The sequence below is a fragment of the Pituophis catenifer genome, unplaced genomic scaffold, assembly GCF_029215685.1.
Source record: "Pituophis catenifer annectens isolate HBS135680 unplaced genomic scaffold, rPitCat1.0.hap2 SCAF_2, whole genome shotgun sequence".
Lineage (NCBI taxonomy): Eukaryota > Metazoa > Chordata > Lepidosauria > Squamata > Colubridae > Pituophis > Pituophis catenifer.
In genome coordinates, this window is record NW_027256882.1 from 264,937,573 (window position 1) to 264,950,642 (window position 13,070).

General features: G+C 34.3%; 1 protein-coding gene across 1 annotated transcript in view; it reads right to left on the bottom strand.

Moving 5' to 3' along the window:
- MAST4 (microtubule associated serine/threonine kinase family member 4) overlaps positions 1–13,070 on the bottom strand; it is a 121,492-nt gene that overhangs the window by 22,162 nt on the left and 86,260 nt on the right. The window contains 5 exon segments of the mRNA XM_070938846.1: positions 2,823–2,924; positions 5,982–6,147; positions 6,779–6,911; positions 7,560–7,698; positions 8,284–8,492. Coding sequence (XP_070794947.1) covers positions 2,823–2,924; positions 5,982–6,147; positions 6,779–6,911; positions 7,560–7,698; positions 8,284–8,492 — 749 coding nt within the window.

A 13,070-nucleotide genomic window follows, 5' to 3' on the forward strand; every position in this document is an offset into this window, starting at 1 on the left:
TTGGCAGTGTACTGTTGGATTGTATATAACATTAATTTTATTTATTTGTGATTTTCAGGTATACAGTAATTTCTCAGAGTAGTCTAAATATTTATAGAAAGTAAATATTTTTTCACTGACGTTTTATCATTTGCAAACAGTTCTACATTCATGGTTAATGAAACAGAGCTTGAAGCATAAGAAATTCCATCTTCCACTGAAAACAAATGACACCTCCCTCCTCTTCCATTACTTCCAGCTGCAGCAAACTACAATTCCCAGAATTCCAAAGCAGCATTGTCAATAATGAATGATTGTTGTTGCTACTGTAGCTTAGGCAGAAACAAAGTGATACAGATTTTCAATCCCTCAAATATAAGAAATCCTTCCTACTGAAAAAGAATGAAAATGTATTTTGTTCTTGAAAAATCATCTGTAGTTTCATCATTACTTAAATTAAGTGCCGTATACTTACTTACTAATTATGGATTATACACTGTAGGAATTTTCAGCCCATTTACTCACAGTAGCAGTGTAACTTGGCTTGGAAAGCATGAATGTTAAACTGAACTGATATTATCAATTATAAAAGAAAAAAAGAAAAGAAAAATCTGCAAACCTGATTGCTCCTATAAATATCATTGCTCAAGCTATTCTTAAGAGTTAGACATCAACGTATGAAAGTTTATATGACAATAACTTTATTTGAGTCATACGTGACTATGACATTAGAAACATGTTTCTAATATGCAAAATATTGTTATACCTTTTAATTATTTTAAAAATAATCATGATTGTGACACTGTTGAAAAATAGTTCTTGCATATTAATTAAAATGCTGAATGGAAAGAGAATTAAGACTTTTTATTCTGCATGGAACAGCAGTAGATTTTTAAAAATACAGAAAAATGTGGAAAAGGTAAAATCAAATCTATTCTGAGTTACTAATTTCAACATCAACATAAATACTTTTTTATATTTGAAAAATCTGGAGTAATCTTCCTTACTTAGAGCAGAATCTATTATAAGAGATTAATACATAAAGAATTTAACTAAAATATATTTTAGTGTCATGCTTTACACTGATTACCTATGAGAAAGAGCCCTTTAAGTTTCTGAGTTCATTCCAATCAAACCAAGTTACATTTTTTTCCCAGTAGGGATAATATTTGCTTAAAAATTCTAATTCTGACTTTAGGCTCTTTTCACTCAAAATTATCCAACTTTTACTATAAGAACAAGTTAATCTGTGATACAGTAACTTTTTAAAATTAAGACCTATTAATTTACATTGCATCTTTCTTTGCTTATACTGTGTTCTTTTTTGTTTTTGTTATGAAATTAATAAAATACAATGCAATACAACACAGACTATGTTAAAGAAGTATAAAAGAAAGATTTGCTTGTCTTCTTTTTATTGAAGGGGAGATAGAAATTGTAGAAATTCTTTAAATTTGGTATGTAGGCTAGGTTTTAAGGACAACTTTATATCTTTAGCAGAATTCCCTGTGGCCTGCGGGATCATACTTTGAGAGAAAGCTAGCATGGTCTGAGATGACCAAAATAAACATTTAATTATAAGATAAACATATTTCTATTTTTTAACCCAATGTTGGATGGTTCTGTAATCATCTGAGAAGCTTATATATAATAAATAAATAATAATTGTAGTGAAAAAAGAACTTCCAAAATAAGTCAATATATACTTACCTAAAAAATTAAATAGAATTACCACAAGTGGGGGAAAAAGCAGTGAGAGTTGAAGTGACTTCTGATTTCTGTCATTGATTTTGCTTGTGGGAAGTGGCAGGGAGTATTTGGAAATCATATGATCGTGGAGATGGTGCAACAGCCACAACCTTTTGCAAATAAAGCTGGTCTGAACATAGTAGAAATTTCAATTCCACAGGTATAATGGGTTCTGGATTTTTTTAACCTATTTTTAAAGTTAGTGGATTATAGGTACTTTAATTCAAAACTGCTGCAGTATAATGCATTGTTTGGGCTAATTTGAAGGTTTAAATAGACAAACAGATAAACAAAATGAGATTTTTAATAGTCTACAACTTGAGTCCCCAACTGTAGTGAAGATTTTAAGTATTAGGAGGGGGAGGGGGAAATAATTGGTGTACTGCTTCAAAACATGTGTGAGTAATTTTATGATTGAAGAAATCCCATCAAAATTTTGAGGTTCTAATTGTCATGGCAAACATGATAGTTTTTTAAAAGTGTAGTTGTGAAGTACTATTATCTAGATAACCATTACAGTTTCTCTGCAAGTCTCTCAGGCATTAATAAATTCTGAATCATCTACAACAGGGCAGTCAAACTTGCGGCCCACGGGCCAGATGCATCACACATTGACCACGCCCGGTTTAGCAAATGGGAAAAAGTCACGATATGTCACGTGATGATGCTGTGACTATGTGAGTTTGACACCCCTGCTTTACAATCTTTACCATGATGGCAAATTGTTTAGCTAGTGAGCACCAGCATTTATTGAACTATTGGGGCAGGGGGAGGGAATAGGAGGAAGAAGGAGTATTAGATAAGTTTGTGGCCTTCAGCTGTTTGTAAAATTAATAAAGGCAAGATACAAATAAATAAACAAGCAAATACATAAATAGTAAGAATAGATTAGAAAATGAGAAGAATTTAGAAGGTGTGGTTTGATTGAATGCCAGTTATTGTTTAAATTAGCAAAACAAAGAGAACCAGGAAATATGTTTTTAAACTACAGGTATTTAGAGACAGGTATTTATCAAGTAGAAACAAAAAAACCAAACACACAGCAGACAAAGAGATAACACTTCCAGCATGCAGTAAAATAAAAATTTTCTAACCTGTTCCTAATCTCTCCAAGGGGTTTTGTCTCAGAAGCAAAGCAATCAAATCTTGGGCATCTGGAGGGGGTGCTTCATCCTTTTCAGGCCAGTTGATCTCATCTAAGAGGGGAAAAAAATACCATTTGTAAATCTGTTTTTTTTTTTAATGTTGTAGGCATACTATATGGACAAATCAAGGCAGCTTAATTTTCAGTTCATAGTTATTATTCCTTTATAGATTTTAAGCCCACGAAATGTTTGAAACACTTTTGTATTGTCTAATGTTACTAGTTTATCGTACTACTATTGTAGAATATAATATACTATGCATACACCCAAGAGTTTGAGCACGTAAATAAATAAAAGCTTATTTTGAAGTTTGCTGGTTTTCAGTTTTTAAAATGCCATTTAAATTTGGTTTGAAAAATATGAATATGTGTTGATACCCTCAGGGATCAAAGCTAAAACATTTGTTACATGTACTAATTAAACATTTCATACAGCTTTGCACCATACCAGAAACAGTATTTATTACTTGTATTATGAACAGCTAGTATATTTATAAAAAACTCATTAACAGTAGGCATACCATATATTTCCTTCACTTTTATTAAAAATATGCCAGATTTTTTTTTTAAAAAAACCTTTTTTAAAAACATAATTGCAATTTTTTCCTTTACCATTAACACGTCCTTTTATTAATAGACATTAACAGCATATTTTGTAAAATATATTGGGAAATGAGTAAACATAGATTGTTTAACATAAAACAACAGGTATCTATTTCTATGCATCTGGAAAACATGAAAGAACACCAACTAGAATTGTGATAGATGTGGTTCAATTAGCATTTAGTTTTGCCACAAGCTGCAAAACAATACTTTGGTTCAGCCTGCAGGTTACAATCTAAAAGGTTATGGAATTTTAAATGAAAGAAGAACAGCTGCTACAGAAATAACATTATACTGTAACAGCCACCAGTGAAATCATTAACAATCTGTGAACTGCATTTGAATTCTTCGTTTCCCCATTATTTATTATTTTGGAAACAATTGTTTTAGGTTTTTATTACACCTCTTCTAATTTATTGCATTACGCTATTAGGCATTTTCCATTTTATGCAAATTAAGTCAATGTGAACTTTTTAAAGTATAGATAATATTTAAGGTTTGACTAGACTATGGTACTTTGAATCATTAATCTACATAGTTTCTTTCTGTTTAAACCGCCAGTTGTTGATTTTATTGCTTTCTCCTCTCCTTTTAAAATATATATATAGTCACTCATTTCTATAATGTAATTGCTCTGTATATGACTAACGATATCTTAACTTTTAATTGCTTTATGATCTTATTCTTCTCTGGCAGCTCTGTAGCAAATTATTTTTCCTTTTCCATTCCTTTCCCTGGTTCTTTTATCGCAATTGCTCTATACTGGGAACATGCAGACAGAAATTGTTCTAAATGTGTATTTAATGCATAGTCACAACTTTACTAGTATTTGTTAATGTAATTGTGATTGTTGTTATTGTAATTACTGAAAAGCAAACACATTTACTCAAATGACTTTAGAGCTGGGATGTGTGTCAAGAGAAAAGGTTCTTCCAGCAGTGAAAACTTTAACACTTTACAGAATGGGAAAGCATGGAAGTGATTCAAATTATATAAAAAAAATTAAGCACTCTGGAAATAATATATAATAATATTTCTTAGTGAATTTATTCTATTTTTTCTGAAGTTTCAATTTACAGACTTATCATTCTTGCCTGATGGGTGAGATGGAGATTAGTTATTTATTTTATTTATTTACTTATTGTTAAATTTGTATACCGCCCTTCTCCCTGAGGACTCAGGGCGGTGAACAGCCAAGTAAAAACATAAACTACAAACATTAAAATACAATTAAAATATATATATAAATTTGGCCCCATGATTAAAAACAATAACAAACAATTAAAAACATTTTAAAAAATGTTAGGCCAGCCCGGCTTGCTGGAAAAAGAAGGTTTTAAGGGCACGGCGGAAGGCACCGAGGTCTTGGATTCTCCTTATCTCTGGGGGCAGCTGATTCCAGAGGGTAGGTGCCCCCACAGAGAAGGCCCTCCCCATGGGGGTCATCAGCCTACATTGTTTGGCTGATGGCACCCCGAGAAGGCCCTCTCTGTGGGAGCGCACAGGTCAATGGGAGGCCGTCGGTAGCAGCAGGCGGTCTCGAAGATAACCAGGTCCTAATACATGGAGCGCTTTAAAGGTGATAACCAACACCTTGAAGCGCACCCGGAAGACCACTGGGAGCCAGTGCAGCTCACGCAGGAGAGGTGTTGTATGGGAGCGCCATGCGGCTCCTGTGACTACCCACGCAGCCGCATTCTGGACCAGTTGGAGCCTCCGGGTGCTCTTCAAGGGGAGCCCCATGTAGAGAGCGTTGCAGTAGTCCAGGCGAGAGGTGACAAGGACATGAGTGACTGTGCACAGGGAATCCCGATCAAGAAAGGGCCGCAACTGGCGAATCAGGCGAACCTGACAGAAGGTCCCCCTGGCTACAGCCGTCAGATGTTCCTCCAAGGACAGCTGCGTATCCAGGAGGATTCCCAGATTGCGCGCCCTCTCCGCGGGGGCCAAAGACTCGCCCCGATAGTCAGTGATGGGGTCAACTGACTATATCGGGATGCCGGGAACCACAGCCACTCAGTCTTGGAAGGGTTGAGCTTGAGCCTGTTCCTCCCCATCCAATAGTTATAGATAACTAATACAGTATTATAGGCTTTCATAAATAATAAAACCCTGATTGAGGAATTAAAACTGGTCAGGGGAGTGTCACAGTCACACTCAAACCCAAAGATGACATGTTGAAATCTAATTGATTTCAGTTTTTTATTTGCCTATGCCTAGTAGAATCTTGCCAGACTATAGGCATAATCATCTAACTTAATAGATATCTTTTGGAAGATTTTAAAGTGTGGCTACTCTGAACTTTTTCCTACTTCCCCATCCAGTTCAAGGCTATGCAGGCTTCTGGTTTGGGTCCCTAATTGGAATGTGCTGCGTCCTCCCTGAAGCCACAGTGCCACAATTCCCCTACCCCATCCTCCAGCTGCACTTCCCATCACAGGTAGCCATCGCTAAAGAAAAGTGTATAATGATATAAGGAAAATCACTTCTGTCTTGTGATAATTACCACTGATAACTTGTCCAAATAGCTCTTCTGGTGTATCTCCAAAGAATGGCACACACCCAACAAGAAACTCATAAAGGATAATTCCCATGGACCACCAGTCCACTGGCTTGCCATAACCTTGCCTTAGAATCACTTCTGGAGCGATATATTCTGGTGTACCACAAACCTAAATAAGGAAACAGTAAAAAAGAAAACTGTAAACTTTAATGTCTATCACATTAAATAATTTCAAGTTTTCTTTTCCTTTTTTAATTTTAAGAAAACATGTTAAGATTTCACATTTTTCTAATAAAATTTTCCAATTTAACTTGTGAGTAAAAGAATATTTCACAGATACTGTCTGCCAACTTGAAATAATAATATATTATACATATATTTATACAGATTATGTTTGGATTATTCTTATTTTAAATTGAAAACTTGAACAGTTTTACCTTAAGTAAGTCTTAAGAGTGAACAGATTGTGGGTAAATGGTAATGAGGCATGCTTAAAGGGAAATGGGCCATAGCTAGGATTTTTAGCATCCTTGATTGTACAATGCATCATGAGTTCCACAAGTACTCTGCTGAGACTCTGAATTCTTTATAAAAACAACGTTCAATTTGTCTCTTTCACAACCTCACTTGCCTTCAATTAGACCATTCATCTTACTAATAGACCATAGTGGTGAAAAACCAAATCTGAAACAATCTGCAGTGCAAAAATAAAGAAAACTCTTCTATAGGAATTTGCAATACTATTATAGAAATTAAAACTAATTTGCTAAACTTTTGGAAAGAAAACAAACATTGCTTACCTGTTTATCCAAAAATTCTCTAGCATCCTTCTCAATATGACCCTCATAAAGATTGGTAGTCATACTCATGAGCCCAACCTTAGACAGCCCAAAATCCGTTAACTTTATATGTCCCATGGATGTTACTAGTAAACTGCAAAAGAGAATAACAATAAGTAATTATTAGCAACTTCATTACTGTTGTAACAGAAAAGTGTTTTTCAAATCACCACTTAATATTAAGTCTTTATTATAATCACATCCTATCTACAAGAATGTTAGAATTACTATGACACTTGAAATGTGTATGTTTCATAGTGTATGTTTAATTTTGAAAACAAAGTGCTACTAGCTTAGTGAGATCCATCAAATCACAAGATAGTAAAGGGATAATGGAAGGAGACTTTGACACTTTAAAAAAATAAAGTTATCAATCTGTAAACTGTGTCAGATTTTTAAAAGAAAGTCCATTTAAATTATTCACTCTTAAATATCAAACTTCATAACACCTAATTTATAATGCATTGGTATACTCAATTCAAATTTTGAAAATGGAAATTATAAAATATTTATCAATGAACACATTATGAACCTAAATATCTTGAGTATATGTACTAATATTCATCATAATTATAAATGTATTTCATAAATCATCCTTTATATAATTAAAAAATATTGCAATAACATTGTGAATTCTGAATTTATATAACAAGAATAAGATAAACATTTGCTTCTTGCTTTGTATTATACACTCCTAGTTTTTCTGTAAGTATTTTCTGTTAATTACATGCTACATACATACTTATCAGGTTTCAAATCTCTGTGTACTATTCCATAGTTGTGGAGATATTCAAGTGCTAAAACAGTCTCAGCAAAATACATCCTGGCCATATCTACAGGCAAAGGGCCCATATTTTTCATCAAAGTAGCACAGTCTCCACCTAAAACATAATGCATATTGCTATATTTTATTCCACACAGGGAAATCAACCACAACATTCCTACTAGCAAACATATGGCAGTATTAAAAACAAAATTTCCTTATTAGCAAACAAAAAGCAAAATAAACTTCCATGTGGGCATGTAGAAATTCTTTTTTTTTAGTTCAGATTAAAATTTTAAAACATTGTACACTAATTTGCTGATTATACTATAGAGAAGAAAGCATTTTGCTTTACAAATGTGCATCACGACTTGGGGGTAATTTTGTACCAACCAGGACTAGTTTGGCTGGAGTCTTGCCTTCCCACTCTTATTTCTTTCTCAATAACCCGTGAGATAAATTAAAGAGAGATTATGACAGACAAAATGATGTTAGATAATCTTGTGATCATACAGAGACTTGATGCTATGTCTCCCTTTTCCAGCCCTGTTATTGCTCTACAAATACTATGACATATGGAGGAGAATCATCTTTTAAGTCAAGAGACAAAACATTTGACATTTCTAATTTTCAATATTCATTTATGGTTTCTCAATATTATAATACATTGCACTTGACACATGATGTAAAACAAAGACTGTACCTTCCACATACTCCATGACCATGCATAAATGGCGTTTAGTTTCAAAGGAACAGTACATGCTGACTACAAATGGGTTTTCTGCAAATGTCAGGATATCACGCTCAACAAACGCCTGCTGAATCTGGTTTCGAAGAATGAGATTCTGTTTGTTAATCTTTTTCATTGCAAATCTCTGTCTTGTTTCTTTATGACGCACTAGGTAAACAGCACTTGGAAAGAAAAGTAATGGGGAATTATTAAATCAATTACAATTTAAAAATCTGTAATACTAAATAGGTGTGCAATCTGGTAGGACAAGTTTAACATTTGAGAAGTAATAGAATTTATTTTTTTAATGCAGCTTGCCATCCCAATTTATCATTTTATCTATTCAACTACAGAAAAGAAGCATCCATAATGTTTTGATAATTATCCCGAAGTTTCATTTCATTAAATTTTTCATAAAAAAAGATATGGCACAATATTACAATTGTAATAATAAACAGTTAGATAAAATGTTATTGTACCTAGAAATGTTCAGTTTCAAAGGAAAGTTGAAAGATTGTAAACATAAATAAGAAATAAATCGCTTATTTATTATTCCAATTTATACAGCTGCCTATGTCATATATATGCTTTAGGCACCTTATAAATAAATAAAACAATATAAACCAACCAAATAATAAAATAGTAAAAACAATATAAAAACCTATTAAAACCATCATAAAATTCGTAACTGAGATAATCACTGTAACACTCAAAACCACCCCTGGCCAGTTCTGCATTAATAAATTAAGAATAAATAAATTAATAATTTAAGTAATAATTAAATAATAAATTAAAATTAACACATTGATTATCAACTAGGTTGAAAATGGCATTAATTTCATAGGTAACATTGTTATTATATTCAGGATTTAGCATAAGAAGTAAAAAAAACCAGATTCCTCCCTACACATGCTATATGGGTAGCATGGGGCCTGGTGGTTCAGCAGACTGATAGCATTGTGATTAACACCGGCTGTCTGCAATTACTGTAAGTTCGAATCTCACCAGGCTCAAGGTTGACTCAGCCTTCCATCCTTTCTAAGGTAGGTAAATTGAGGACCCAGTTTGTGGGGGCAATAAGCTGACTTTGTATAAATATACAAAAGTATGAAGGCTATTGCTTAACGCATTGTAAGCCGCCCTGAGTCCCCGGAGAAGGGTGGCATATAAATCAAATTTTAAAAAAATGTAGTATCACAATTAATACACTAGTGTTACTTTACTTAATTTTCAGACTAGAGAAAGTACACAGGAAAAAGAAAAGAAAGCAAACAAGTGAAAACTCAAAAACTGAAGTTGATATGCCTTTGAACATACCATAATTCAATGTTGGCAAGCCAATATTATTACAATCGATTAAAATTCCAATTACAATGATACTAACTTAATCAAAAGCTCAAATCACATATCCAGTGTTTGTATTGCCTCATAATGTATTTTAGAGAACACCATGTTCTCATTGCCATAAAGCCATATTTATCTCTTCAAAATTTGATGTTTGCGTAAGTATTTACAGCTTAAGTTTCAAGATATATATTTTTATGAAGCACCTTCAGGAAACATTTCAAATACATTAAATAGTAGAAATATGAGGGGTGGGTGGGAATCAGCAGCCTTTCCTCTAAACAGTTAGCAGTATTTAAAAGCTCCGTAAGAGGAAACTATTTGTCTTTATCCTTTTCTGGGATTCCACAATTCTTCACCACAGAATAGTTGAACCAACTTGATACAGTACCTATGAATGTGTCAGCCTTTCAAAGCAAATCAGACTAGGACAGCATGAGTGGTGTATACTACATTTATTATAAGATTACAATAATAGAAACTTGCAATTCCGAATAACTCCCCCCCCCTTTTTTTTTTTTACCGTCATGAAAACTAGGGATGATCATGTATGAGACACTTTATTACATTACAATTCTGCTCTGGACTCAGTTTTTATTTTTCTGATTATTGCCTTGGTTGTGGATCTTCCTCCTCTTCTTCAGGATTATTCATGCTGCTCATTTCAGAGGCCCAAAGTCACTTTTCTTCTATTAGTGTACCTACACTTTGGAACAACCTCACACTAGAAAGTCAATCTGCCTCCCATGATATTAGCTATTTAGAGAGAAGACTTCTGATTATTGGTTTTTTCATTTTAATGTATTTGCACTTAGTGTTATTTGGTACATTTTTTTTAATTTGATTTATATGCCGCCCTTCTCCGGAGACTCAGGGCGGCTTACAATGCGCTAAGCAATAGCCTTCATCCTTTTGTATATTTATACAAAGTCAGCTTATTGCCCCCACAACTGGGTCCTCAATTTACCTACCTTAGAAAGGATGGAAGGCTGAGTCAACCTTGAGCCAGGCGAGATTCGAACCTGCAGTAATTGCAGGCAGCTGGTCTTAATAACAGGGTGCTTTAGACCACTGTACTACCAAGCCTCACTATACAAGACATTTACATCTTATGTCTTGGGAACTATATTTCTTAATATACCATAAAATTGAAAATATAGTTTTTGCAACCACAGCACACTGCTGTCTCATATTCATTTATTTATTTAAGAAATTTACATAGCAGTCTGTCTTATATAGATTGGGCATTTTATGGCCTATGAGTCACATCTGGCGCTTTGATAATCCCTGTCCAGCTGGAAATGGTAGCAACAATGGTGGTGAGGGGGGCGTGGCAGTAAGGGGTGGTCAAGGGTAGTAGTGGTGCATCAGCAGCTCTCCACAACAGCCCCGGTTTCTCATGTGGGCTCTTGGAAAAATGAATAACCCACTCCTGTTCTTCCCCAACCCCTGGGCCTCAGCCCACTACCAGGATTCAGAATAGGGCCACGCAAATGGTGGGTGAACACGCATGCAGCTCCATTTGTGTGACAGAAGGCACTCGCGCTCAAGCCTGCCACTTACTCAAATAGGGCTAAGCATGCTCATGCATGTGCCTGTTGCTTGCACAGAACCATCTCCTCTGCCCCCTGGGCTACCAAATCAAAAAGATTGGAGACCGCTGTTATATAACACTACTCTGGGAAGTAGTAATCATCTACTATTCCAACTTTTTCCCAAGAATCTTTATCCCGTACTTGTAAATTAGCTTTCTGTTTTCAAAATGAATGACTCTGCTTAGTACTCTTAACTTTTGATTTGTGTTTCATTCTTTCAGGATATTAGCTATTCCATCCAATTTTGTGTCTTCTGCAAGTCTGATAAAAAATTCTCCAATTATTAATCTAAGCTATTAATTTTTTTTTAAAAAAAGACAAATAAAGGGTCCAGGTACATCTTATGCCACTCAATACCATTTTCTTTCTTGGAGGAAAACAATCACACATTTCAAATCCATTCTTCTATTAGGGCAACCATATTTATCATTGCTCTGAGTTTATTAAAATCCATTGTTTCTGAACTACAAAATGCACGTTTGAGTATTCTCAATCCAGCATTTACATTGTCACTTCCATCTAATTTTAATGCTACTTCAACTTCTTAAATTAACTTTTCTCTATCAGTTATATTCTGTCAGGAATATCTGATGTATTGTGCCTTTCCCCATAGTCTGTAAAAAAAGATAAGACATTTCGTAAACAATGATGATTGGCAGAGTTCCTCTCCCAAAAGATGTGGGGGTAATGCAAGTTCTTCATCATTATTATTATTTCATGCCTGTCTAAAAAATCTCCGGTTTACTTTTGGAACTCATTATGTTTCTTCTTGTTAGATTGGCCATGCAATAAAAGCTATTATACTGATTTTATTTGTTTTTCCGTCTACTTTAACTTAGATATTATATATAGTATTACCAGGTTTATTCATTTGGATTTCTGAGCATTTTAATATACAGTATTGAGTAGTTTTTCTAAGTGATTTTAGTCTTTTTGAACAAATTATATCCTATACTTCAGTCAAGGTATTAAATCCCTTTAATCTCCATTATATCAATCAAATTATAATTACGTCAGTACATCAAGAATTCAAATTGCATCTTGCAATTTCAATTCTTTGAAAACAAAGCATATTTCTAAGATGTAGCAGTGTCCCAGGGTCATATGATCACCATTTGTCAAGAAAACTCAAGGGAGAAGCTGGACTCACTTAAAGACCACGTGGGTCACTTAATGACTACATCAAAAGGTCATAAATTGGACATGGTCACATGATGATCACATTGCTTAGTGATGGAAGTTCTGGTCCCAAGTGGAATTGTAAATCTAGGGTTGTCTTTGCTAAGTTCCTTTCACTGTGTATATCTCTTCACAATTTTAGTAGCCTGTCTCTGAACCCATTTCAGTTTTTCAAGGTCCTCTTTAAATGATGATGCCCAAAACTGGATACAGTATTCTAAATGGCTTCTGACTAACGCAGTGGAGTGACATCATTTAAGACTTCTCTTCCAAGAGGAAGGATGGATGACATCACCACCTAAGTTTCCAGAGTTTTGTGCTTCCTTCATAAATATTCACAGTCCTCTGCAGTATTATTCCCCGTGTGGATTAGAAGGGATAACTTATTATTATATATTTAGTATGACTCAAAGTTTATTCAGTCCCTAATCCTTACTTTGGGCAGGCAGAGCACTTTATAAGCCAATTGTCAAACTGACAAACATTTATTTTCATTCCTTGTAGTGTTATTTACCACCACGACTGTTTCATCTTCTGTCAGGATACAGCTGCATCTCCTCTGTCCTTCTGAGATCTTTTCTTCTCTTCTGCTGTCTTCATTCTTTCCTCTGAAAATGTCCAGCTTGATTCTTCTGTGAAGTC